This window comes from Panthera pardus, unplaced genomic scaffold (assembly GCF_024362965.1).
Source record: "Panthera pardus isolate Hobbes unplaced genomic scaffold, ASM2436296v1 HiC_scaffold_20, whole genome shotgun sequence".
Taxonomy (NCBI): domain Eukaryota; kingdom Metazoa; phylum Chordata; class Mammalia; order Carnivora; family Felidae; genus Panthera; species Panthera pardus.
The window spans coordinates 16,882,096-16,908,245 of NW_026526766.1; the positions used below are offsets into that span (position 1 = coordinate 16,882,096).

General features: G+C 40.2%; 1 protein-coding gene and 1 long non-coding RNA gene across 3 annotated transcripts in view; both read right to left on the reverse strand.

Moving 5' to 3' along the window:
* CARNMT1 (carnosine N-methyltransferase 1) overlaps positions 1 to 12,270 on the reverse strand; it is a 44,962-nt gene extending 32,692 nt beyond the window's left edge. The window contains exons 1-4 of one of the 2 annotated variants that reach the window (XM_019463585.2): positions 11,810 to 11,922; positions 4,620 to 4,699; positions 3,922 to 4,117; positions 2,924 to 3,087 (exon numbers count right to left, since the gene is read on the reverse strand). In XM_019463585.2, coding sequence (XP_019319130.1) covers positions 2,924 to 3,087; positions 3,922 to 4,117; positions 4,620 to 4,633 — 374 coding nt within the window. In that variant the 5' untranslated portion in view covers positions 4,634 to 4,699; positions 11,810 to 11,922. Of the gene's footprint in view, positions 1 to 2,923; positions 3,088 to 3,921; positions 4,118 to 4,619; positions 4,700 to 11,809 lie in introns of both variants that reach the window. The other variant, XM_019463584.2, reaches the window with a different exon arrangement.
* A 2,949-nt stretch (positions 12,271 to 15,219) lies between these two features.
* LOC128778562 (uncharacterized) lies at positions 15,220 to 20,082 on the reverse strand. Its single transcript, XR_008424152.1, has 2 exons — positions 17,828 to 20,082; positions 15,220 to 16,705 (listed from the first exon to the last, which is right to left on the reverse strand). It is a non-coding gene; the product is annotated as an uncharacterized LOC128778562 (long non-coding RNA).
* Between the last annotated feature and the right edge of the window lie 6,068 nt (positions 20,083 to 26,150).

Consider the following 26,150-nt stretch of genomic DNA (forward strand, 5'->3'; position numbering starts at 1 on the left):
GCTCTACCGACTGAGCCAGCCAGGAGCCCCAACAATTGGCTATTTCTAAGATAAACTGTTAAGTGAAAAAAGCAGAATGCAACATAAAATATACAGGCTGCTACATTTTGTGTTTGAAAAAAGGAGGCGATTTAGAAGAAAACCTGTATCTGCTTACATTCATAGGAAACAAAAAATAAAAACAAGGACAAACAAGAAATCAATGATACTGATTACCTACATGGGGTGTGTGATTGAGAATGAGGATTGAAGAGATGGCTATCGAAGGAATAGGAGAGGGAATGACACTTTTTCTGATTATCACAAGTTGATAGCTGACAGCTCATGAATCAAAAAAATAAATATATATCAGCAAGGATGGAGAATGGGGGGAGGACAGAACAACCCTAAAAACTGAAAGCAAACAGAAATAAACCATGATGTACTGAATTTCAAATTAAACACACAACCACACTGAGGGTAGGGGGTTGAAAGGAAGTGAATCTGAGTAACCTGTAAAGAATATTTTTGTGAATAACCTTAGTTTAGGGGAAAAAATAATTGCTAGCAAATCCTAAAGTCATGTGGGTAGTTTGTTTTTCATAGTGGTATGGAGGCAGCAATTCTGAAAGCCTTATGTGAGTACTGTAGGACTGAGTGAATGAGTAAATGTATTGATGTTGTCAGAAGCCAGGGTTCTTACTGTGGAAAAAGGCAGACAGATATAGGGAACAGGGAGGCCAAGAAGGAAACCTTTGGGGTTAGACTGGAAATGAAGGGATTAGTATGAACTAATGATTTCTAATATGTGTGTGTGTGTGTTCTATCCACTAAAAGGCTCAAAAGCAGTGACATCTTAGTAACAACAAAAATGCCTATGGCCCAATCTTGGTTTCTATACACCATTCCACATTAAAGGAACTGGGTCCTTGGAAAAACATCCAATTCCAAGGCTAAAGTCGGGAAGATACACAATGGGACTAAAATATTTTACTGTGCCAGAGAAATAAGGAAGTGCTAAAAAACAATTGGGCCATGCTGAAAGGACAAAGGGGCCAACTTGAAGGCACTCCTGCTGGCTAAAGCTGAGGCAATTTGAACAACAAACCAACAGTAATGGATCATTACTCACTAAATAAAATAGGAACCATTAGTCCTTTCAGGTAATAGTTTACAGATATAATAGAATGCTGATAATTGCAAAGTTAGAAAATCACCATTCCAGGGCACGTGGGTGGCTCAGTCGGTTGAGCATCCGACTTCAGCTTAGGTCATGATCTCACAGTTTGTGAGTTCGAACCCCACGTCAGGCTCTGTGCTGACAGCTCAGAGCCTGGAGCCTGCTTCAGATTCTGTGTCTCCCTCTCTCTGCCCCTACTCCACTCATGCTCTGTCTCTCAAAAATGAATAAATGTTAAGAAAAAAAATCTTAAAAAAAAAGAAAATCACCATTCCATAACCATCACAGGATAGATTAGTTCATGCAAAAATCCTCACTGGCTGACAATTCTAAGGCAGAGAAAGTTTGAGGAGGAGCAGGAAATTAATTGCATGGTCTCAAAGTGTCTCCCCAGAAACTGCTTATGAGTTGTAAGAGGAGAAACAGTAACTGAACAGTAGAGAAACTGAATGACATTCTGAAAGGGTAATCAAAATTAAAATTATTATTGATGGACTAACAGACATTGCACTACTCCAAATGTGACATCCTAAAAAGAACACATCAATTATGTATCAATTATGTATTATTTTCAAAAGGACATATAATCCAGATTCAATCATGAAGAAACAGATAATCTCATACTGAGGAACAGTGTATAAAATAACTTCCTTGTATTCTTCACAAATGTCAATGTCATGAAAGAAAAAGAAAGGCCAAGGAACTGTTCCAGATTAAAAACTAAAATATTATAATGAAATGTAATACAATATCCAGGGCTGGATCTAGACTAGAAAGAGATGTTATTAAGAATATTTTCAGGATAATTTATAAAAATTGAATACAGACTGTAGATTAGAAGACAGGATTAAATTTTCCTCCACCTGATAACTGCACTGTATTTATGTATATTCTTGTTCTTCAGAAATTAACTCTGACGTATTAAGAGGTAAAAAAAACAAAACAAAACGTAACGTACACACAAATTGATCTCTCAAATGGTTTAAATAGTAGCTGTGCATATAGGTGGTTTTAGACATACTTATAAAGCAGGGGAAGGAGGGAGGGAAGTAGGAAGAAGAAATAATGAAGTAAATGTAAAATGTTAAGAACTGGTGATTAGGGAGAATATATAAGAAGTGTAAAAGGTACGCAACTTATCTGTTATTTTGAAGCTGTTGAGATTCTCAAAATAACACATACACTGGCATTTTTAAAGTACAGTAATTATACTTGCTGCTAGATCTGATTTAGTGCAATACAGGATACAAAGCATGTTCTAGCACACATTAGCTTTTTAAATATTTTTATAGCTGTGCTTCAAAATTGGCTTCTTGGTAATCTTATGCCTTCTATCCGATCCATTCAGAAATGTTATTCAGAAAAGTGGCCTGCGTAGGGTTTTCATGGCACAAAAAAGTGACGAATCTCTGCTCTAAGCTATAAATCCCCTATTTACTTACAAGTTTGTCGTAAAAGGAAAATTAAATTAGTCTGAAGCTTTTTGCTTTGCCATAAGCAAATTATAAAAGGAAAACATCACTGATAATGAACATCTAACCTTACAAATTTCTAGAGTGATTAAATGCTACGGCAAAGAGTATTCAAAATATTAACCACAGCTTCACACAAAGCATCTAAAAACACACACAAGACCACACATCCATATGTGAAAAAATACAGGCACACAGCAACTATAAAAATGAATCAAGACTGCGACATTTCTTACAGAAAAACTTAGTGCTTATCTTTAAAGAAATGGGTTAAAAATCAGATACTATTTACCATCTCTCTTTTGGAAAATTTTTTAAAATTTCTTTAATGATTGGCTGGTAGCAGGCTTCCCTTTCTGCTTTCCCGGTTTCACTCCAGTCTCTCACAAACTGTTTCAGTGTGGATTTTAATTTATCCATGTCAAATGTAGACGCTGGCATAATCTTTCCATTCCCCTGTTTAAAAAACAGAAATCAATTAGCTTCTGACAAAGTAATCAATTTTGGATGTGGTCACACAGACATGCTACTCAGGGGCCATATAGATGGTCTAGTGGATAAATCACTAGCCTCTCACCTCAACCGGGATTCAAGTGCAGCTTGAGATCCTAAATGAAAAGAGCTTGGTGGTCTCACTTCTACCCTCAATAGATTAAAGTCCACTAATCATGAAACCACCATATAATTAAGCAGTCTTTACTCAGGAGAGGACCAGAACTGAGCTCCTATGGAGACGGAACATCTCTCTCTAAGAGAGGGAAGAAAGTCCCTCCGGGTCATTGATGGGGCAGCATGGAGAGGCTCACACTGGAGTGGCCCAACTGTATCTATCCTGTGGATACAAAAAGAGGACTTCAGTTTCTATTACTGCCAGTCCCTTGAGATTTAGAAGTGAAAACAATTTCTTAAAGTAAAAGATAAATATCAATAGATACAAGATACTGACAATGAGTTTAGCAAGGGAAATTAATTTTACACGGCTACTAAAGTTGTTTACAAAAATTTAAGTCACTAACTCTACATGCTAGAACAGTCAGAATACTATGTGAAATGTATATCCATATGGCAACAATTATCTTACTATTTTTAGGGGAAAAAATCAGTGAACAAATCCAGTTTCTGGCGTACTATCCTATTAAGCCTAATCAAATGCCTGAACATGTAAGTGAGAACACTCTCTGAGTAGAGCAAATGACTCATGCAAAATATCAAAATGAAATCCAGAAAGATAAAGACCTCAAAAGACAGAGGTTAAACCCTAAAATAAAAATAGAACAAACTTTCACATACATCTTCTCCATATTCTTTATTTTCAAACATATGTATGCAATCATTCACAATGGTCAGTAGTATTTCTTGATTATGGTCAATGCATTTCCGAATCTTGTCCAAGTGAAGAATAAACTGAGGAAGTAGTTTCTGTTGGTTATCTGGAAGTGATCGAAATTGTCTTTCTGTTCGGTTCACTCGCTCATGCATACTGGTGCTAAAACATAAAAGGTGTTTTTTAAATTGGCGAAAGAATTCTCACCAGGGCCAATCTTATTTTAAGGCTGTCTTTCTGTACAATTATTCCTTATAATGTTGGATACTGTCCTGTTATTTACAATCTTTTGGTTTCTTAAAGGATACCAACTTAGAAATTTTATATTTTCACCTTATTACAAATTCTTTAGACAAACAAAAGACAAAGAGTTTATAAGTAGCAAAGTAAACATCTGCACCATTTGGGGGGTAAAAGAAAACATGAAGAGGATTAACGTACAATGAGTTTATTTTTATGATTTTAATTTCCAAGCTTAAAATTTTCAGCAAACTAGTTGAATGCTTTAAATCTATCAGAGCAGAATACTGCTCTGAAATTACTTTAGAATACACAAAATGTGTTTTGAAATTAACTAACAACCAACCAAGCTAAATTTTTAAAAATCACAAAAGATCTTATGCACTACAAAAGTAGTAAACAAAAAAAAAAAAATGAAATTTACATGATATTATTCATAATTTGCAATCCAGAAGTTTCCAGATAACTCTAAAGGTCACTTTGGGGATTATCTATTTATAAAATCTGAAAAAAAAAACAAACCATCATTCAAAAAAGTCAAATATTACATTTGCAATGAGTGCCATTTTATATCAATCATATGGGCAAAATCTAAAAGCCTGACTATAGGAATATATAAATATGTATACATATATATACTGATTGATGGTAGGTGCATAAATTGGTACAATCACTCTGGAAAATAATTTAGCATTTCGCAGTAAATCTTAATACACACATTCCCTATGTCGTAGCAATTATAGTCCTAGACACATACTCAAGAAACTCTCGCAAATGGGCACCAAGAAACTATCTTCTTAATAGCACTGTTATAAACAACAAACAACCTAAAGGTCCATCACCAGTAAAATGAATGAAGAAAGTACCGTATAATCATACAATGGAAGGTAATTAAATTAATAAACTACAACTAGACACAATAATATGGATAAAACTCACGAATGTAAGTATTTGTCGAAAAAAGCAAGTTGCAGAAAAATGCGTAATGTACAATTCCACCTTTTATAAAAATAAACAATACATTACAGGGACTGAATACAAGTAGAAAAACTATAAGGAAAGCAAGTAAATGAAAATTCAATAAAGCGATGTTCTTTGAAGGGAAAGGGAAAGGATGTTTTTTTGGTTTTTTTTTTTTTAACCCAGGTGTTAGATTTCTGGGTATTCACTGTATCGTTCTTTACATTTTATACACACAAACAAGTAAGTCAATGTTTATGTTTCTTCTAAACACTCTTCGGCATTTACTCCATACTAGATAAAAATGAAAAGCACTTTTTCATTTGATTGACTGAACCTTTCTATTCATCCAAATAATTCTCATTTTTATGCCACATCACTAATTTCTGAATAGTAATAAAGATGTTCTGAGGAAGCTCTTGACTAAAGCAATAACCTGACCATGCTTTTAGAAGCTTAATGTGGTGGCTATGGTAGTTAGGGGCGAGGGGGGAATGGCGAGGTAACGTGAATAGATGAAATTGGCAGTGGCTGCATGCATGTTTGCTTTCTTCCCCCTGGAGACAGTGTAATAGTGAGCTCTGGAGTCAAAACACATATATGAATTGAAATTCAGGTTATGCCACCTATTTGCTGTGCAACCCTTGGAGAGCTACTTCCTTCCTCTGCGCCCCAATTGTCTCATACACAAAACAAGGTAATACATAACAGTGATGATGATGATGATGATGATGATGACAGAAGCTGTCATTTATTGAGATTTAATAAAAGCCAGGCCCTACATCAAAAGTCACTAAACATGGATTATTCTGGAAAATCTCCATAAAATTCCATGACGTGGCTACCGTAATACTCCTCTGCCAACCCAACGGATTTTACTGAAAATGTAACAAAATAATGCACACATATCACTTAGCCCAGGGCCTGAAACATAGCTCAAATATGGTAGGTATATCTAATTTACATAATGAAAATACAAAAAAAAAAAAAAAAAATGTAGAGAAGTAAAAGTCCTCCAGGAAAAAAAGCTACTAATAATTCCTCTTCTAGAGGCAATCACTTCTAACTTTTTGACATAGTTCTCCTTGTCATTAAGACAAAGTCACTTAAGTGCTTTTCTAGTCAAAACGTGATACACAGAACAGCAGATCACTTGGAGGTAACTAGAAATGAAGAATCTGACGCCCCACCGAAGACCTACCGAAATGTAATCTGCCTTTTAACGAGATCTCCAAATGATTCACATGTACACCAAGTTTTCAGAAGCACTTGTAATCCTTCATCTTTATCAAAGGCATTTTCCCAGATCAGAAAAAAAGTTCTCTAATGACTACAGCACAAAAGACTATATAATGACTGTTCATTATCCCATCTATGCAACCAAAATTTACATATTTCCCAAACACTGGACATCTAGATACTTTCACTTGTCTATATGATAAACTTTCTGTTCTAAATTGGTCTATATTTTAGGAAAAAAAAAATACTACAAATTCCCTAAAGAAGAATTACCAAGTTAGAAAGAGTAAGTAGGGGCCCCTGGGTGATTCAGCCGGTTAAGCATCTGACTCTTGGTTTCGGCTCAGGTCATGATCTCACAGTTTTGTGAGTTGCAGCCCCATATGAGGCTCTGCGATGACAGCTCGGAGTCTGCTTGGGATTCTCTCTCTCTGCCCCTTCCCTACTCATGCTCTTATCTGTCTCAAAAATCAATAAACTCAAAAAAAGTAAAAAAAAAAAAAAAAAAGAATAAGTATTTTTCAGGTTAACACAAACTGATTTTCAGAAGGACTGCATCAGTTTGCATTCCTATAAAATAGATTATGACACTAAAGAATAATTAAAAGTGACCATACTGTGTTAGGCAAACAGTGGAGTTGTGAATTCAGGTTTACAGCTCACAGTCAAATGGTGAAAACAGTCTTACAGTACTTCATTTCTAGTATTCTTGGCCACTGGATGCCGCTCAACATTCCTCTCAGCACACCTCAAAATTCAACACAGACACACTGAACATAGCACACGATCATCCCCCCAAAAAACCTGGCACTTCTTCCCATATGGCTCATGAATGGCACACCATACATCCACTCAGGTCAGAAACAAATGAGTCATCCTAAAATGCCTCTTCTCACAGATCCCACAATCACAAGCCCCAGATCCTTTTGATTCTACTTCGTAAACTGTCTGCAAATCACTACCTCTCCCAGGCCCTCATTAGGTCTCCCAAAGATTCCTTAAGAGGCCTGCTCCCTGGGAATGCTGTACCCGGCCTAAGTCTACCACTCCCTATGAATTCTAAAATACAGTCTTGTCCCCATTGAATCTCCAGATTTCAGCATATGCAAAGAGCAGTGAATACACGTTCAGTTATGTTCCCTAAGTGCCATTTTTGATGCTCGATGAAGACTACTTAATTTCCACGTTTGCAGGGTAGTCGAGGTAAGTTATAGATTGGTCAGAAGAGCCCACACGTATTTGCTGTCAGTTACTGATACAGAAGTGATGTTAACAACACGGAACAGGATGAGAGGCTGCATATCTTTTAACCCTTGATTACTCTATGGTGTGCCAAACTATCCATAACATACACCCACAGTGTCTCTCTTGAAATAAGGGAGGTCTTAGAAGTTGAGAAGAGAGTCTACTCCTTACTACATTATTTTAAATTTTTTTAAGCTTTATTTTTGAGAGAGAGAGAGAGAGAGAGCATAAGTGGGGGAGAAGCAGAGAGAGGGAGACACAGAATCTGAAGCAGGCTCCAGCTCCGAGCTGTCAACACAGAGCCTAATGCAGGGCTCGAACCAACAAACCGAGAGATCATGACCTGAGCCGAAGTCAGACGCCCAACTGACTGGGCCACCCAGGAGCCCCCTTACTATATTATTTTAAATGGAGCTAGCTTTACTGTTCTAAAGATGCTTACCCTACCAATGTACTTTAAGAAAGGGGTGGGCAAACTACGGCCCCCTGGCTACTAGGCCCATTTTACAAGGAGTTTTACTGGAATACAGCCATGCCCAATTGTTCACATACTGCCGACAGTTGTTTCCACACAGGGCAGAGTTAAATAGCTGTAAGAGACTACCTAGCCTTTCAACCTTAAAAACATTCATTGCCTGGCCCTTTAAACAAAGTTTCCCAAACGGCTTTTAAGGAATTTTTTATAACCTTCAGGATCTCCTTGGTTCTGAACTCAGTGGCAAGAGGCCATATCCTCTGGTGGCTAAGGGGAGAAAGGAGAGTGAGCAGCCATTATTTCCTGGGATAGCTCTGGGATATTATTTCCTTCAGCTCTCTCCGGAAGGCTGGTCTCGGCAGTGACCCCAACTCTGATTTAGTCTCCTTTCATCAGCGTGGGTCTGATACTGCTGGGTCTGAGCCAAGGGCCAAGGTCATAGACCCATTCCTCTGCACCTGTTGAATTACTCTAGAATTCCAAACGGGAAAGCATTATCTTTTCAGAAGGAAAGTCTGTCTCAATCCATTTTAAATATTTAAAGTTAGGGGCGTCTGGGTGGCTCAGTCGGTTAAGTGTCCGATTTCAGCTCGGGTCATGATCTTGTGGTTCATGGGTTCGAGCCCCACGTCAGGCTCTGTGAGGACAGCTCAGAGCCTGGAGCCTGCTTCGGATTCTGTGTCTCCCTCTCTCTGCCCCTTCCCCAGCTCACACTCTGTCTCTGTCTCTCTCTCAAAAATTAATAAACATTAAAAAAAAAACAAACAAAAAACCTCACAGTTAAAACTGTCTTACTAAGTATCACTGCTTACTAATGCAGGGTAAAATCTTAGTGAACAATTCTGGATTTCAGGCCAGACTCTACCACAACTTGGTTGTGTAAGCCTGGGCAAGCTGTTTGCCTCTTTATATGGCTATTCCTTCACCTGTACAAAAGAACTTTACCTCTCCATGTTTTAAATCTCACCTAATTGCTATTTCTAAAAGCAGGATGTTTCTGATGAGACCTTTGATTTTTTTAACTGTAGTATCTTCTCCATGACCAAGTATCTTCATTCATTTTAGGACTGACAAATTTTTTTATTTTTTATTTTATTTTTTTTTTTTTGCTATTTGCTACAATACTCGAATCGTTTTTGCCTTAATCAAAATATATCATCTATGCATAATCTGTAGGAAACACAAAGTTGGAAGCCATTGGAAAAACATTAATCAAGACAATTCTTGCCTTGTGATTTTTAATCTAAGTCCCCTATATAATAACTAAAAGACATTTAGCAATAAAAGTAAACTCCACAATTTAGAAGTACTTGCTAAAGCTTCAGAATAGGATCGTCCATCAGAACGTACTGCAGTGATGGAAACGCTTACATCTGTACTGTCCAATATGGCAGCCACCAGCCACATTTGAAAAGCACTTGCAATGTGGCTAGTGAGGCTGAGAAAATGAATTTTACATTTTATTCAGTTTTAATTAATTTCAGCTTAAATTTAGCGAGATGTGATTAATAACTACGGTACCACAGTGGAGGTCTAGAAGATCATAAAATGTTGGACTGTAACAACTCAGAGTATTTTCTGCTACAAAATGCTTTCCATACCCCCTAGACCTTCAAGTGATGTTTTAAAACGCATTTTTTAAATACTATTTTCAGTCTATTTCAATGTTTCATCAAGAGCGTACATGCCAGGAGCACCTGAGTGGCTCAGTTAAGCCTCTTGATTTCAGCTGAGATCATGATCTTACTCTTCATGAGATAGAGCCCTGCATTGGGCTCTGCGCTGATAGGAGCCTGCTTGGGACTCTCTCTTTCTCTCTCAAATAAAGAAACACTTAAAAAAAAAAAAAAGTACACACAAATAAAAAGGATTGTTTTTAAAAAGTGAAATTGTCCTCAATCCCACATTAAAGAGGGATGAGTATAGGAATCTATCACAACCACCAGAACATTCACACAAGCACTCTTCTCTATATTGCCACACTTGAGCCCTCGTGCCAGATCAAAGGTCTCTGTGCTCTCACAAAAAGGCCCATTTGATACCTAATCATAAGTATCAATTTTATATATGAACCTGCACAAACACATTTTAACTAATTGGGTCCACTGTGATTCACTGTATTTCCAGAAAATATTCCAATATTCTTTCTAGAATTTTCATAGTAAAATGTACCAGACTTTTCTGTACCTACCTCTCCTAGCTATCTAAATCTAAGGTCAGTTGTTTCCCCTCCCTGTGGTGATTCTTGAAGGCACAATACTTGCATCAAATTCAATTCTGTGGTTTTCTGCCTTCCTCCCTGTGTTGATACTAAGTCAAATACCCATATGAGTTACTTCCCTTTTGGGCTCCATAAGTAATGCAGTCCACGGTTCCTGTGCTTGGGTTTAATCAGTAAATTATTTCACCAAGATCTTTGCATTTCAAAATTTCATGTTACAAATGTAGTCAGATTCTAAATAACTTTAAGTTTTTATTAAGCAAGTTTCCCAATTCAAAAAAGTAACAAACTACCGACCTGTCACAAATTCAGACTACTTGGGAATGACAAACGCATTTCTTTGCTACTACTTGTCTTATTTGTTAAAAATAGAGCTTCAACAACATATGCCAAGCTCTGGTGACACAAAAATAAATAAGGATCAGTCCCTGCCCTTGAAGAGGTCACAGTCAAGCAATTAAAAAAAAAAAAAAAAAAAAAAAGAAGTCTGCATAAAGCACAGCAGGAGCCCATCTAAGGGAACAAGTTTTACTTGTGCAGGTCATGTCCGTGTATCTCATTCCAACTGCAGACTCAGAACACAGCCGTCGTTGGCCTCATCTCTTAACACGAATGAAAGTGCTATATTTACCTAAAAATCTAAGTCCCTTTCAGATCTCGGAATTATAATTTTGCGACTAAGCTATTTTAACATCTATCTAAAAAAGAAAAGTGGAAGTTAGGGAGTTTAAAAGTCCTACCACCGTGCCCAGCCCACAGTGAGAATTCGATACATATTTGCCGAAGAAAAGATCGTAAAAGCGGTTCTTTGCTGTGCCTTCTCTCATTTCCCTCTTTAATACTTAAATTGTAGAGCATCCGGACCACCTCCGACCTTAATTTCACCCACCAGTTAAAGACATTGAGCGCCATCATTCACCACTAATGTGCCTGTACATTCAAAGCGCCAAGGGGGTTGGGGTGGAAATCTTACGCAGCTCTCACAAGAACTGGCCAACAGTTTGGGAAAATTCGTCCTACGGCATCCCACGTGTAGGTGAACTTGGGTTCTCCGTGTGTTCAGTTTGGAGGACATCGACAACACATACAGATCATGCCCAGCACTGGACGATTTTACCACCATCATCTTCTATCTGCAATTGTTAACAGCACTTTTCCGGTCACCCCCACCGGCCTCAAAGCCAAACCTTTAACGAGGGATGAAAGGCAAGAGAGCTAATCTGATCCTGAGGTTGGAAGACACGAGGCTGAGCAGCAGACGGCGCGGCAGACACGCGGCTGTGCAGGGCCGGGAAGGGCTAACGTGGTACGAGGTGACTCAGGGGCCCGGAGGTCAGATCTGGCGGCCCGGTCCGGGTGCCCCGGAGGCGTGGCGGCCGAGGGCGAGCGCGGCGGGCGCCCCCGTTCCGGCGGGTCCGCCGCAACCAGCGGGCACCTCGATGGGCTGCGCCGGGGTCCGCCACGGGCTTCTTACCCGTAGTAGCGGAAGGCATTAATGATCTTCCAGAAGTGCTCGCGCTCGAGCCGCTCCTCCTCCTCCTCGGTGCTGCGCGCGGCCGCCGCCGCCGCCGAAACCGCCGCGGCTGAGGCCAAACGCCCGGCGGAGAACTGCACTTCCACCTCCTCGCTCCCGCCGCGGCCGCCGCCGCCTCCCCCGCAGCCCTCGGGCAGCTGAGAAGCGGGCGGCGGAGGGCGCCGCCGTCGCTGCATCGCCGCCGCGGCCCTAGGCCTGGCTCGCTTGCGTCTCGCCGCGACTGAGAGCGTGGTGGCGGCTGCTCGGCCTTCCTCTAGACGGCGCCCGCCGCGGACATGCCCCCAGCTCGCGGTGCGCTCCGCCCCCGCCGCCCTCAGGCCTCCATCCGCGCCGGGCTCCGCCAGGTCTTCAGGAGCGCCCGGCACGAGCGCGCATGCGCAAGCGAGGGTACGACGGAGGGCCGCGGCCGCCTGCGCTCATTTGCTGCCGGGCCTCGGCGACCGCGCGCTGCCGTAAGGACGGCGCGCCCGATGGGCGGGGCGAAGGGTCAGGTGGGAGGAGCGAAGGAGGGGGAATCCCTGGTGGGGTGGGGCTGGCACCTGCGAGACACGGCGTGGGTTGGGTTTAAGAGCCTGCGAGTGCTGGATTTGGGGACAGGCAGTTGAACTAAGTCTATAGGAAGGGAAAACAGAAAAACTGGTCAGCTTTGATAACTTCATTGGGAATTTTTATTGAAGAAAATCTAGAGGGAAGGTCTTGCGTCCACCCTAATTTGAATCTTAATTTATTTTCTAAATACATTTCCATTTGTAATTACGGGGGGGCGGGGAGGGCGGGGAGAGACTCACCATCATCTTTTCAGTGTTGAGGAGTTTGCGAAAATCCTAATCCCGCCTTGACTGGTGGTGGTAGCCGATGAAGAACATGTTGGACCCAAACTCAGTCCAGTACCCGCGCTTTGGAAGACCCCCAAAGTGCCCATGAGCCATAATGCCTCAGCGCTGGTGCCGGTAGCCTCCAACCGTGGTCCTTAACAATGCCAGCCTTAACTTCTTTCTCTTTTTCGTCTCTATACGTTTTTTGCCTCATCGCTTCTGAGCTCATAGTTAAAACAGGTGCCCCCACATTCACACTTAATACTATTCTTAGAAAATAACTGATTTTATTCAATTTTATCTGTCACTCAGCATGTCAGTCTTACAAAAAAGTGCTAAATGGGAAAGAGTGCTTTTTTCAGAAGAGTTAAATATGCCCAGAGACCACAAATACAGTAAAAACATATAATGATATTGAAAAGGAAGTGGCTTCATATTTTCAGAATTTAATAATTTAAAAGCAATGCTTTACAAAGTCCTGTGGTGGGGCGCCCGGGTGGCTCAGTCGGTTAAGCGTCCAGCTTCGGCTCGGGTCACGATCCCACCCTTCGTGGGTTCGAGCCCCACGTCGGGCTCTGTGCCGACAGCTCAGAGCTTGGGGCCTGCTTCTGATTCTATGTCTCCCTCTCTCTCTGTCCCTCTCCTGCTTGCTCTTCTCTCTCAAAAATAGTAAAACATTAAAAAAAATTAAAAAAAAATAAAAAGTCCTGTGGTTAGTCTATGTTAATGTTACATTTTTATACAAGATTTTTATAAAAGGTTAAAGTATTTATTGAATAGTAATGCAGTAATATATGCTCCAAAATTCAAAAGGAAAATACAAAGAGTTACAAATGTGAAGCTTCTTTACCTTTCTAGCCAGTCTTATCCCCTACCCAGACACAATATATCAATTCCTTGCCCATTCTTCCACTTCTATCCAGTGCATATTTTTCTTAGAAACTGGTATTTGGAAGTTATATATATATTCTCATATTATTAACTGTTAACCAATACTGTTTTCATATATAATTGCACATACAAATATGCAAATTACCTATGTAATAATTTTGATGCACTGATACAGGTCTCAATGACCTAATTGATATCGGCCAGAATGCCATGGATAATGATAATCAGCAACATACTTTTCATCATCCTGGGAAGGATAATAAACATTTTCAAATTAATCTATGTAGAGGTTTGCTTGGTTCTGTCTCATTATTCGGTGAGAATCTTAGGGTCTATGTCATTAAGGCGCTCCACCTTAATCTCACTTGTGATTTCACAGATAAGGAAACTCGATATTAAATAATCCATGGGGCACAGTACCTTACTGGCACTACACCCACCCACCCACCCAACTCTTGTGCCTGCATTTTATCAGTATTTGGTTATGACCCTGACTGTACTTTTAGAATATTATGCTAACATTTAACGTTTTTCAATTTTTTTTTCACATCACCTCATTTGTTCACGACTCTGTGAAGGAGGTGTTATTATTGTCCTCCTTCAACAAAAGAAGAAAGACTCAGAGAATTTAATTGTCTTGCCAAGGAGTACATAAATAGCAGAACTGACGTTCATCTATTCATTCAGTCTTCTCAACAAATGTGTTGATTGCCTCCTATGTTTCCTGCACTGAGCTAAAGGCAGCTAGAAGCTGGGCTTTTTAGTCTCACTTTGCCGGTTGGTAACTGTGACTGTTTGAAAAGTTACTTGAGACCTTGATTACATTATTTCTAAAATGAGCATAGTACCCTTCTTACAGGGTCATCTGAGGAATAAATGAGATAAAGAATGAGAAATGCCTGGTATTTCTGCTCTGTAAATGTTAATTTCCTCTCTTCCTTTCAGATGTATCTAGGATACATTTTTGGCCTTGTTTCAAAGCACTTTTAGGACTTCCTTGACCTAACTTCTTTACAACGAGTACCTCCTATAGAAATCTTCGCAAACCATGGGGCCATTTGGGCAGAAATATTTTCATCAGATCATTCTTTCTTCGGTTATTCTGAAAAACTGTTAGTTAAGCAGTTAAAGCTCACACACTCATATGTTCATACATTGCTAATGGGAATGGGAAATAGAAAAGCCACTGTGGGAAAGAGTATAGCACTTTCTTACAAAACTGAACCTGTGCATACTATACAATCCAGTCATTGCACTCTTGGACATTTATCCCAGAGAAATGAAAAAATGTGTTCACACAAAAACCTAATTTACACGAAAGCTCATGGTAGAAGCCAAAATTTAGTAACAACCCAAATGAGTGTTAGTAGATGAATGGTTAAACAAAGTGAAGCACATCCATACCATGAGATCCTTACTCAGCAATGAGAAAAGGAATCATCTATTTATACACTCGGTAACTTAGATGAGGGGCGCCTGGCTGGCTCAGTCACTGGAGCATGCAACTCTTGATCTTGGGGTTGTGAGTTCGAGCCCCACAATGGATGTAGAGATTATTTTAAAAACAAATAACTTAGAAATATAACTTAGGTGAATCTCAAAAGAATTATGGTGAGTGAGAAGAAAATCACAAAGGGTTACACATACTGTATGATTCCATTTATATATTTTGTCTTCAAATGACAAAACTATAGAGCTAGAAAACAGATTCGTGGCTGCCAGAGGTCGGAGGTGGTAGGAGTAAAAGGGGTGTCTGTTGTGATAAAAGGGAGTACAAAAGAATCTTGTGATAGAACTGTTCGTATCTTGACTGTGGTAGAGGTCACACAAATCTATGCTTTGGTAAAATTGCATAGAAATTAATATATATGCCATATATACATAAATGGATACATACCAAACTGGTGAAATTGAATAAGGTCAATTGGTTGTATCAATGTCAACTTCCAGACTGTGATATTGTGCTATGGTTATGCAAGATAATGCCATTGGGTCGAGAGTATATGAAATCTTTCTGACTTATTTCTTGCAACTGCATATGAATCTACAATAATCTCAAAACAAAAGGTCTTCAGAATCACACGTAAACCTGTGACTTCTACTTAATTCTAGATACATTTTTACATATAAGCCCAGAAGAAGCTTCTAGGTAAATTAAATAAGTTTCTCATTTTAAAAACTTGAATTATGGACATTTTCAAAGTAAAATAAAAGTAGAGGCAATAACATAAGCAATCTACTATATTATTACAATCCTTCACCCAATAATGTCACCTATTCTCAAAAGTTTGTAACCTTGTTTTACCTAACCTCCTCTTGCTGTTTTACAAGGGTGTTCCCAGACATTATATTGTTTTTCCCCCATGCAAACTTCAGTGTGCATGTCTGAGAGGAACTTTGAAAAGATAACCATCATGTCATTATTGTGTCTATCGACAAAAATTAACAATCAATCTTATTAACTTCTAATACCCAGTTCTTATTCAAATTTCCCTAATCGCCTCAAAGATGTCTTTTTGTGGTTAGTTGTTACAACTCAGAACATCATGACTCTTGTATCTCTTCTATTCCTCAAGACCCTGCTTCTTTCCCTCTTCCTTTCTTGTTATCACGGCATTTTTTTGCTCTGTTTTGTTCTGTTTTTGTTTTTGTTTTTTTAGAAAGCTGGATCGTTGGACCTGCAGAATATCCCATATTCTGGATTTAGTCTGATTGTTTTCTCATGGCATCATTTCTTGCTTCTTTTACTCAATACTATGTTTCAAAGTTTTATCCACGTTGTGTGTAGAGCTATAGTTTGTTCGTTTTCACACCATAAGGTATTCCTTGGGTGAACATAGCACAATTGATTTTTTATTAGAAGACATCTTACTTTTTTTCGCGTACACCCCAGCTCCTTTATCCATTTTTTTCTTCAGAGCACTTAGCACTACCTGACATTGCAGTCCTGTAATGGTTAATTTTATGTGTCAACTTGACTGAGTTGAGAGATGCCCAGATAGCTGTTAAAACACAATTTCTGGGTGTGTCTGTCAGCATGTCTCCAAAAAGAGATTACCAGATGAGTCAGTAGACTGAGTAAAGAGCATTCTCGTCAGTGCAGGTGGGCACCATCCAATCCTCTGGGGGCCTGAGTAGAACAAAAAAAGCAGAGGAAGGGCGAATTTGTTTGGGCTGAAACAATCAGCTTCCTCTGCTCTTGGACAGCAGAGCTTTGGGTTCTCAAGCTTTCAGATTCAGACCTGGACTTACACCTTCAGCCCCCTATTCTCAGGCCTCAGACTCAAGTTGCCTAATTTCAATTTTCTTCTCAATAGTGACATAAGGGGCTTTCCTTCATCACTAAGATTCACTTGGAAACCACTCAACCCAAGTCAGATTTCTCAGCTGCAGACAACAGAATCCATTCTAGCTACTTTAAGCAGAAAATAATTTATTGAAATGCTGGCACACAAAATTTTTAGGAAGCCCTGGGAATTGAGCTTGATCTGCTACACGGAAATAATGTGGCTCAATGCCTGTTTTTCCAAAGGAGAGTGTTTTATTGGACACCAATTCCACCCCTGCCCACCATTCATCACTTATAATGTTAAGGACCAGATAATAAAACCTGGGCTATAACTACCCTGAAAACACCAAATGCTTCTGCCATAAGATCACGGTTTCCCATATGTGGCCATCATTTTATCACGCTCGCTTCTGCCTTCCAAGTGAGAACCTTAGTTACAAAGAAGTGTGAGGAATGTGTGTTTTCGCTTTCTAACCTCTAAAGTAGAGGAAGGCATTCAGGAAAGTGGAAGCAGGGGATATTCAGAGAGCTAATCTATGTCACTGCCAGGATGACTATTTGTGTGTCACTAATGAGCACTGTCGTCAACACTGGTTGACTGGGTCCAGGTGACAAGGAACAGAACAGTACAGAGCAACAACACCGGATCTGGCTTAGGAGGTCTAGGCTAGGATGTTGACATTGATACAAGTAGGCATATGACCTTAGGGAAGTCAACTAATCTCCCTGGACTATGTTCTCATCTATAAAATGAAACCGCTGGACAACGGTTCTTAAAAGATCTTTGTAGCTCTAACATTCTATGATTAAAAAATCATTTTAGAGGCAAAATCCTTCGATTTCAAGCAGTCTTCTTGAAAAAAAACTGCTGTTGGTCAGTGAGTTTTATATCTGTGGTTTTCTATGTTTAGTTTTTTGTTTTTTTTCCCCTGCTCTCAGTTTGCCTATTATTTTTTTAAATACCTTGGTATCCAGGGATGCCCGGGTGGCTCAGTCGATTTAGTGTCCAACGCTTGATTTTGGCTCAGGTCATGATCTTGAGGTTTGTGAGATCGAGCCTTGCTTCAGCTTCCAGGCTGACAGCAAGGAGCCTGCTTAGGATTCTCTCTCTCCCTCTTTCTCTGCCTCTCCTCCGCCTGCTATCTCTCTCTCTCTCTGAAAAATACATAAATAAACTTTATAAATACATACATACATACACACACACATATGTATGTACCTTGGTATCCAGGATGAGATTCCTGCATACCATTTCCAAAGCTGATCTCTCACTCAGGTATAGACTGGATAAACACGATGAATTGAAAGAAGGAAACTCCACGTTTTATTGTCTGAACAAGAAGTCCAAACCTGTTTTCTTACTTTGGGTAGAATGGTTAACAAAAGCATCCCTTAGTTTTCTTAGTGTGCCAACGAAGTTACTCCCTCATTATTCTCAAGTTGGTTTCATAATGATAAAATGTTAGAAATCTGCGGGCCTGCTCATCTACAGATTATACTTATACAATGAGAACACATCTCATTGGAAGTTCACATTTACATATTATGTTGCTTTGCCTTTTAATTGGCTGCTTTACCCACTTTGAAGTAAAACTTCTTTGAGGGTGGGAGGCGTATTCGTTTTGTTCGTGCCCATATCCCCAACATCCAGCCCTGTGTCTCGCACGTACAGATTTTCTAAAACCATTTTGTGAAATAAATAAGTGAATCCATAAGTGCCAGGCACTGTACAAAACACTGTAGATATATAATTGCATATAATTTAATACAATAGTATTGTCATCCCCCCTTTTTTTTAACAGATAAGAACACTAAGAAGACTTTCAGTGACCCTGTCAAAGTCATACAGCTATTAAATGGGCAAGCCCTGAAGTGGAAGCAAGTCTACAAAACCCAGAAAAAAACTATTAACCACTGAATCTACTGCCTATTGAAGTTGGTCTTGTTTACCCTTAAATAAGATTCATGAAGTCCTTTTACTTTGGGAAACCTTATTAACTTGCAAATAACTGTTATTCACAGAGACTTAACATTCCAGGTGGACAAGAAGGGCTAGAGATTTTGCTAACCAAAACTGAGAGAATAGATTGCTCAAATAATAGGTCTGCAGAGACAAACTACTTCTTAGGCTTTATGTGAAATATCTTGATTTTCTGTCAACACAGACCCCAACTGCTATTGACCTAAGGATCTCACAGAAAAGGGAAAAGGCCACTTGGGACTTCCTTGGCTCACTAACAGAGTTCCTATATGATCATCATCATCGTTCTAGGATTTATGATTTTATTCTTGGAATTCCTCTACTAATTCTGCTCTTTATGAGTCTAGTGTTTGTCTTAGAACTAGCTTGTTTTGCCTTTGTATTCTTTGTTGGCAGTAGCTGGATCTAGATGAAGGAGACCATCATTTGGTCTTAAGATAACAAGCATGCTCTCCCCTATAAAAATAGAGATATGACTCCTAGAAATGGTTTCCGTGTACTTTTTGTGACTCTTTATATTCCTTTTTCTTTTAATTTTTTTTAATGTTTATTTATTTTTGAGAGACAGAGAGAGACAGAGCATGAGTGGGGCAGGGGCAGAGAGACAGGGAGACACAGAGTCTGAAGCAGGCTCCAGGCTCTGAGCTATCAGCACAGAGCCCGATGCGGGGCTCAAACTCACGAACGGTGAGATCATGACCCGAGCCGAAGTCGGCCGCTTAACCGACGGAGCCACCCAGGTGCCCCAACTCTTTATAGTCTTAATCACAGTGGGAGACAATAGCCACTTGCAATCTTTGTATGCACATTGTTTTAATGTTCTCAATAGTTATTCTCCAATCTGGGATGAAAACTCTATTACTATTACTAATTTTTTAAAATAAAAAGTGAAATAAAATGGATTTTTGTGTAAATTATAAGTGGAAGTTGGTTTACAAAATATATCATAGATTATCTACTGCTAGGAATCACTGTTTCTTTACAGGAACACTAAAATAGTCCTTACAAAGTTACCTTCACATCCTATAAGTTCTAAATCTTTTTTTGTTGTTGTCATTGTTGAACATTTCAGATTAAAGAGATACTTTGAACTGACATTATTCCAAGACTTCCCATTCTGAAATCCAGGGCAAGTTACCCTATAAGCATGCTTTTCCATGATTAGGGTACCAGGCAAGCAAATGTACCCCCCGCAAAAAAAAAATTGGAAGGAATTATATAACTATTACCTCTTAAAAAAAAATCCGAGGGGGCAAAAAGCATCTAAGCAGTAATCATAGGAAAAAAATCAGAATTTGTTTGGGCTTCCTTACTTTACAGATTCCTTTTTTGCTGTTGGTTGACATCACCCACAGTGACGAGGATAGGCATACCACCAGATTTTCAGGGCAAAAGGTCTATATGGTCATCTGAAAGCACTGAAAGAACCATGGATTTGTGCTTTGTCTGGGGATCTCACACAGGGAAAAAAGACACTTTCTGCAGAGCTTGTCCATCTTCCACCATTTGTCCTTTAACTTAAAGAAGACATCATATTGGCTATTCTATTTGAATGATCAGAATCACCATTACACCCCACCATGACTCCTGTCTTTCCCTTTAAAAGTTCTATCAGGGCACCTGGGTGGCTCAGTCAGTTGAGTGACCAACTTCAGCTCACGTCATGATCTCCAGTTCGTGAATTCGAGCCCTGTGTCGGGCTCTGTGCTGACAGCTCAGAGCCTGGAGCCTGCATAGGATTCTGTGTCTTCCTCTCTCTCTGTCCCTCCCCCATTTGCACTCTGTCTCTCTCTCTCTCTGTCTCTCAAAAATAAACATTAGAAAAAAAGTCTCTCAAAAATAAATAAAAGTTAAACATTAAAAAAAAAAAAAAGTCCTATCAGTTTTTGAGAGATCTCCGCATTGTCAAACCTTGAATTGAATGAGCTGTATCCATGGTCTCATCAACATCTCCTGGGCATTTCTAAGAAATGCAGTATCTCACCTACTGAACCTGAATCTGAATCTGCATTTAAAGGAGGTCCCCAGGTGATTCATAGGCACATTAAAATTTGAAAAGCACTACTTTAGAAGCAACACAGAACACACATCCATGAATCCTTTCACTGATTGAAAGCTCACATGTATCATTCTGAGAGCCTATGTCAAAAAGAACAGAACAGCCAACTGACACAAGCTTCAGTAATAAGGACATTTACTATCTTAAGCAACATGAAGCCCCAAGGTAGGCAGCTTCAGGTTGAGTCATCCATATCACCCACCCAGGCCCCCCAGCCTTCGGCTCTGCTATTTTCAGTGTGTTAGTGTAGTCCCTCAAAATTGCAGATGGTTGCTACAGTCCAAGCATCACATCCAGATCCAACAAATCTAGCAAAGAAGAAAGTCCACTTCCTCCCATATGTGTTCCTTTTATTCAGTAGGTACACCTTTCCCGGAAGCCTCTCAGCCAACTTCCCCTTTCTGCAACACGGGGCCCACATCTAAGATAATGGAAGGCAGAGTATATATGATTACCTTGATAGTCTTAGATTCATTAATATCCTCTTCATAATCCTGAAACACATACCTGATCCAAAAACCAGGCCTCTTATCTCTTGTCAAGAAGAAAAGTGAAGAAGGGTGGGGTAGATATGAGGGGGGAGGGTGAGCTTGCAGGGACGGTAACTGATAATAACTTTACCTTCATGTGTAAACAGAAAAAAAGAATAAAGTAGGGATGACAGAAATCTCTTTAAGGAATGAATCCCCTCTGATTTAATATATACCCAGGCTGTAAGCATAACTATGTGCATCTAATTAATGTTTGGCTTCAGTTTATTGCACTCTATGCTCCATGCCAAATGAAGCCCTGATATGTGTTTTACTGGCTAGTAAACAGGCTTACATAAAAATTATTTGGGGCAGAGCTTGGCCTAGGTAAAAGATCTGATTTCAGACTTCTTTCCTGTGTATCAGATACAGGAGAGATTTCATACGATTGCTTTTCAAGAAATAATTTTCTTTTTCGGAAGCAAATGGATAACGTTCCTCTTCTGATTCAAATCCCTTACTGGTGTTTTGCTGCTCTTCGATAAAGTCTAAGTTACACAGCATAACATTACACCCTTCCCAGTGGGCAGTAGGCCACCTTTCCTGTCATGTCCCAGCTGGGACCTCCCATCCCTCACCTTATCACTCCCAAAAGGCACTCCTGCTTTTACAACTTCAGAGTTCTCCTTCCTCTGTGTCTGTCTTTCTCACACTGCTTTGTAAGTAGTTGTTAAAAAATATTTGGTTCCCCAGCAGGTTGTGAGCTCATTTAAGGCCCAGACTGTTCCTGTTCGTAGCACCGTGTAGGTAATCCATAAGCACTCCATGAGCAGATACAGAGCAAAGGTTGGCAAACTTCTACAGAGAACCAGATAGTAAATATTTTTGACTTTGCAGGCCATGGGGTCTATCACAACTACTCAGCTCTGCTGTTATAGCATGCACACAACCACACAGTACCTAAGGGGATGGGTGTTGCTGTGTTCTAATAAAACTTTATTAAAAGAAAAAAAACAGGTGACTAGCTGGATTTAGCAAGTGGAACATAATTTGCTGACCCTGTTATAGATGAATAAATGTTAATAAACATTTGTGTTGCCATAATGACTTTTTCCTTTTTTTCCATACCATTTGAAGGCCCTTGGTGGCCTCAAACATTATCTCTCTGTCCTTCTTTAGTGCTGTATCTACTAGATGACAGTTTCCAAGCGTCTGGACCTGTTGGCCTTTTCCCTGGTCCCATTATAAAGAGCAGAAATAGGTGAGACAGAATACAACCAAGAGCCGTAAGTAGGATATTTCTCAGACACCAGGCATCTGAGAGGTGACCCTACATTTTATAGATTTAGCCACCCAGGAACCCCTGGGGTGTGAGGTGGGGGGGATTGAATCAAGCTTTTAGTATCAGTTAGCTGAAATTCTGGATTTAAAGTGTAAAAGTGAGGGTGCCTGGGTGGCTCAGTCAGTTAAGCAGCTGACTCTTGGTTTTGGCTCAGGTCATGATCTCACAGTTCATGAGTTCGAGCCCTGTGTCAGGCTCTGCACTGGCAGTGCGGGAGACTGCTTGGGATTCTTTTTCTCCCTTTTTCTGCCCCTCCCCCACTCGTGCAGTCTCTGTGTCTCTCAAAATAAATAAATAAAATTTAAAATAAAATGTAAAACATGAAGCTGGAATCGCGACAGGTGCCAGAATTTCACTATCTTCCTAAAATCTCTAGGAAAATCGGGTTTTTGGTGGGAGGTAATGTTCCTTACCCACTCTTGATGTTTCTTTCCACGAAAAGGGAATTTACTCAAGCATTACCATCTTGACATTCTCTACTCCACTCACTCCGCCTGGGGGGAGGTGAGATGTCTTATCTGATTGATACATTTGGGAAGAATACACTGGGCATGCTTGACTCATCTCTCGACCTTATTTTCTCCCCCCTTCTTGGAAGTAAGTGTGCTTGCGGTGAGCACAATTTCTTGTCTGTTGCTCATACTAAAAAGTCCTTCCCAGCTGGGAAACTTGTCCTGGTCCAATGCTGCCTATGACAACATGAGTACGTCTAATTCCAGATGGAGTTAGAAGACCTCACATTCAGACACATTCTCAAATGTAGGCTTCCTCGGTAACAGAGGGGATATTTTGTCCACCATCTGCTTCTCCTTTGTCTTATTGTTCAATTTGTTCTGAACCCAGGTGGGAAAGAGGACAGCGTGTTAACTGTATGTTCTTATTTTCGCTATTTGTGATACTCTGCCACCAGAGCCTCACTGACTGGGGATAGACTGCCCTCCCCGCACCCCCCGACCCAGACTAGCTAATTCCTGAGATAGCAAATAACTCCCCAGAACCTCTCCTATGTAAACTGACCAATCCAGAACCTACGTCCCCCCAACCACCTCCTTTACCAAATTCTCACACACTATGCCAATATTCCCCTGTTCTAATCAATCCAGGCTCAGGAACCAGACAATCTGGGACAGCCCCTACACCCTAGAGCCTCCTGAAATTATTCAAACTGGCCCATCCTAAACCTGCTCACTCTGCCTTGCCTGGCCTTTCCTGTGGAAACCATAATAAAGACTTTCCCCTTGTTCCTTCTATCTGCGGAACAGCCCTGTGCTTCCCCACGTGGTCCTGCGGGCTGTGGTGTGCCCTCTCCTCTTGCGGACTGTGAGTAAAGAACTATCTTTTCAATGGCAGTCATCTCCTGATTTATTGGCTTCACCATACCTGAATAAAAATAACACCTACATTGGGGCACCTGGGTGGCTCAGTCGGTTAAGCATCCGACTTCAGCTCAGGTCATGATCTCATAGCTCGTGGGTTCAAGCCCTGTGTCGGCTCTGTGCTGACAGCTCAGAACCTGGAGCCTGCTTCGGATTCTGTGTCTCCCTCTCTCTCTGCCCCTCCCTCCCCATACTCTGCCTCTCATTCTCTCTCTCAAGTAAATAAAACATTAAAAAAAATTTTTTTTAATAAATTCTACATTCTAAACAGGTAGTTGTCATTGGGCCCCTCCAAAGGCCTGAACTGAACAGATAGCTTCAGAAGGTGATGCAAAGTGCGACTTTATACCACTGTCACTGATCTCATTTCTCCTTCTTTCCTCCCATACTTGTTTTTAATCAGGAAGGTGGGAACAGAATTATCCAACAGAGCAGGGCTCTGATTAGCAACAATTTGCCCACTTTTTCATTTACTCTTGAGATTCTGACCACTGATTGACTTCTTAAAGAAAAGTAACCTAACCAAGATTTTATGAGTCAATCTGCATCTTACATGTGAAAAACTCTTAAGTGTCGTGGACACAAGAGGAATGTAATTAATGGTCCAAGCTTTCAAGAAGCGTATGGTACAGCAGGGAAGCAACACCAGCAAATATTGAACAATTGAGGTGATCTAGTGTTAACGCAGTACAGATGAGTTAAGGTGTAATGGGAATTAAGGAAAGGGAAGAATAGTTCAAAAGTAGTATGAGAGCTACATCTCGAAGGATAAATTTAACTTGAAGAGGTAAAGAGGATGGAATACTCTTTGCAAACTAATTCAAGAAGGTTTAAGCCAAAGGGAAAAAAGGGTTTATTATTTCTTATTACTGAAAAGATCAGGCATAGGTAGATCTAGAAGCTCAAATTATATCCTCAGGAATCTATCATTTGTTGTTTCTTGGCTTTGCCAAGCACTACTCCTTTTTAAAGTTTCCGACAAAAGATATGGGCAGGGGTCTCCATGGACAGCTTGGGTCATCTGTTCTATACTGAATCAACTGCTATGACCAAGGGATTGTAGTTTTCTGATCAGTCGGTGTCACATGTCCACCCCAGAGCTGGTTGTGGAGTCAGCTACATCCAAAACTGTGGACTTGATGGGTTTGATGGTTCCCAAAGGAAATTCTGGGTGATGTTCCCAAAAAGGAAGATCACTTCTGGATGGGAATGTATAAAAATCGTTGGTGTGGCAGGGGAATAACAGCATGAGCAAGGTGGAGAGGAAGACAAAGACCAGTCTTACTATAATAACCCATATAAAGAAACAGAGGGAAATAAATTTCAATAATTCAGGCAGTATAAAATTATTAGAAACTTTCAAAGTCCGACAGAAGAGTTTGGACGAGTCACTTAGCAACGGAGATTCATTTTAGGTTCTGAAGCAATAGAGTGATGTGATGAAAGGAGTATTATAGAAGGATTAATCAATCTGGCAAGAGCCAGGGGATAAAATGCCGTCAAGAAGACCAGATGAGATTGTTCGAATAATCCTGAAATGATGTGATAAAGAGTTATGCTAGACAGTCATAGTGAAGGAAAGAGATGAAGGTAAATCCAGATCATAATTTCAAAGGAAAAAAAGGTGGGGTTGAATATAGGGGATGAATAAAGAGAAGAGTCAAAAGGGAGGACAATGTTTGTAGCTAGTGTTATAAAAACATCACTAATAGAAATTTATAAGGAGAGTGGATTTCTCCTTCTCCCAGTGTCCCTGCCACACAAGCCTGCTCTCATATCCTGTGATTTCTATCAGCAGGCTAGATAAAAACTGCTAGAGATTCTAAGTTCTGGAAGATCATGGTGCCCCACCTCCACTATCACATGCAATTCCACGTAGAAACAATAAATGATAAAATAAGCACAAGTTCAGGGGCGCCTGGGTGGCTCAGTCAGTTGAGCATCTGACTTTGGCTCAGGTCATGATCACAAGGTTTGTGAGTTCAAGCCTCCCATATGGGTCTCTGCTGTCAGTGCAGGGTCCACTTCGGATCCTCCGTCCCCCTGTCTTTCTGCCCC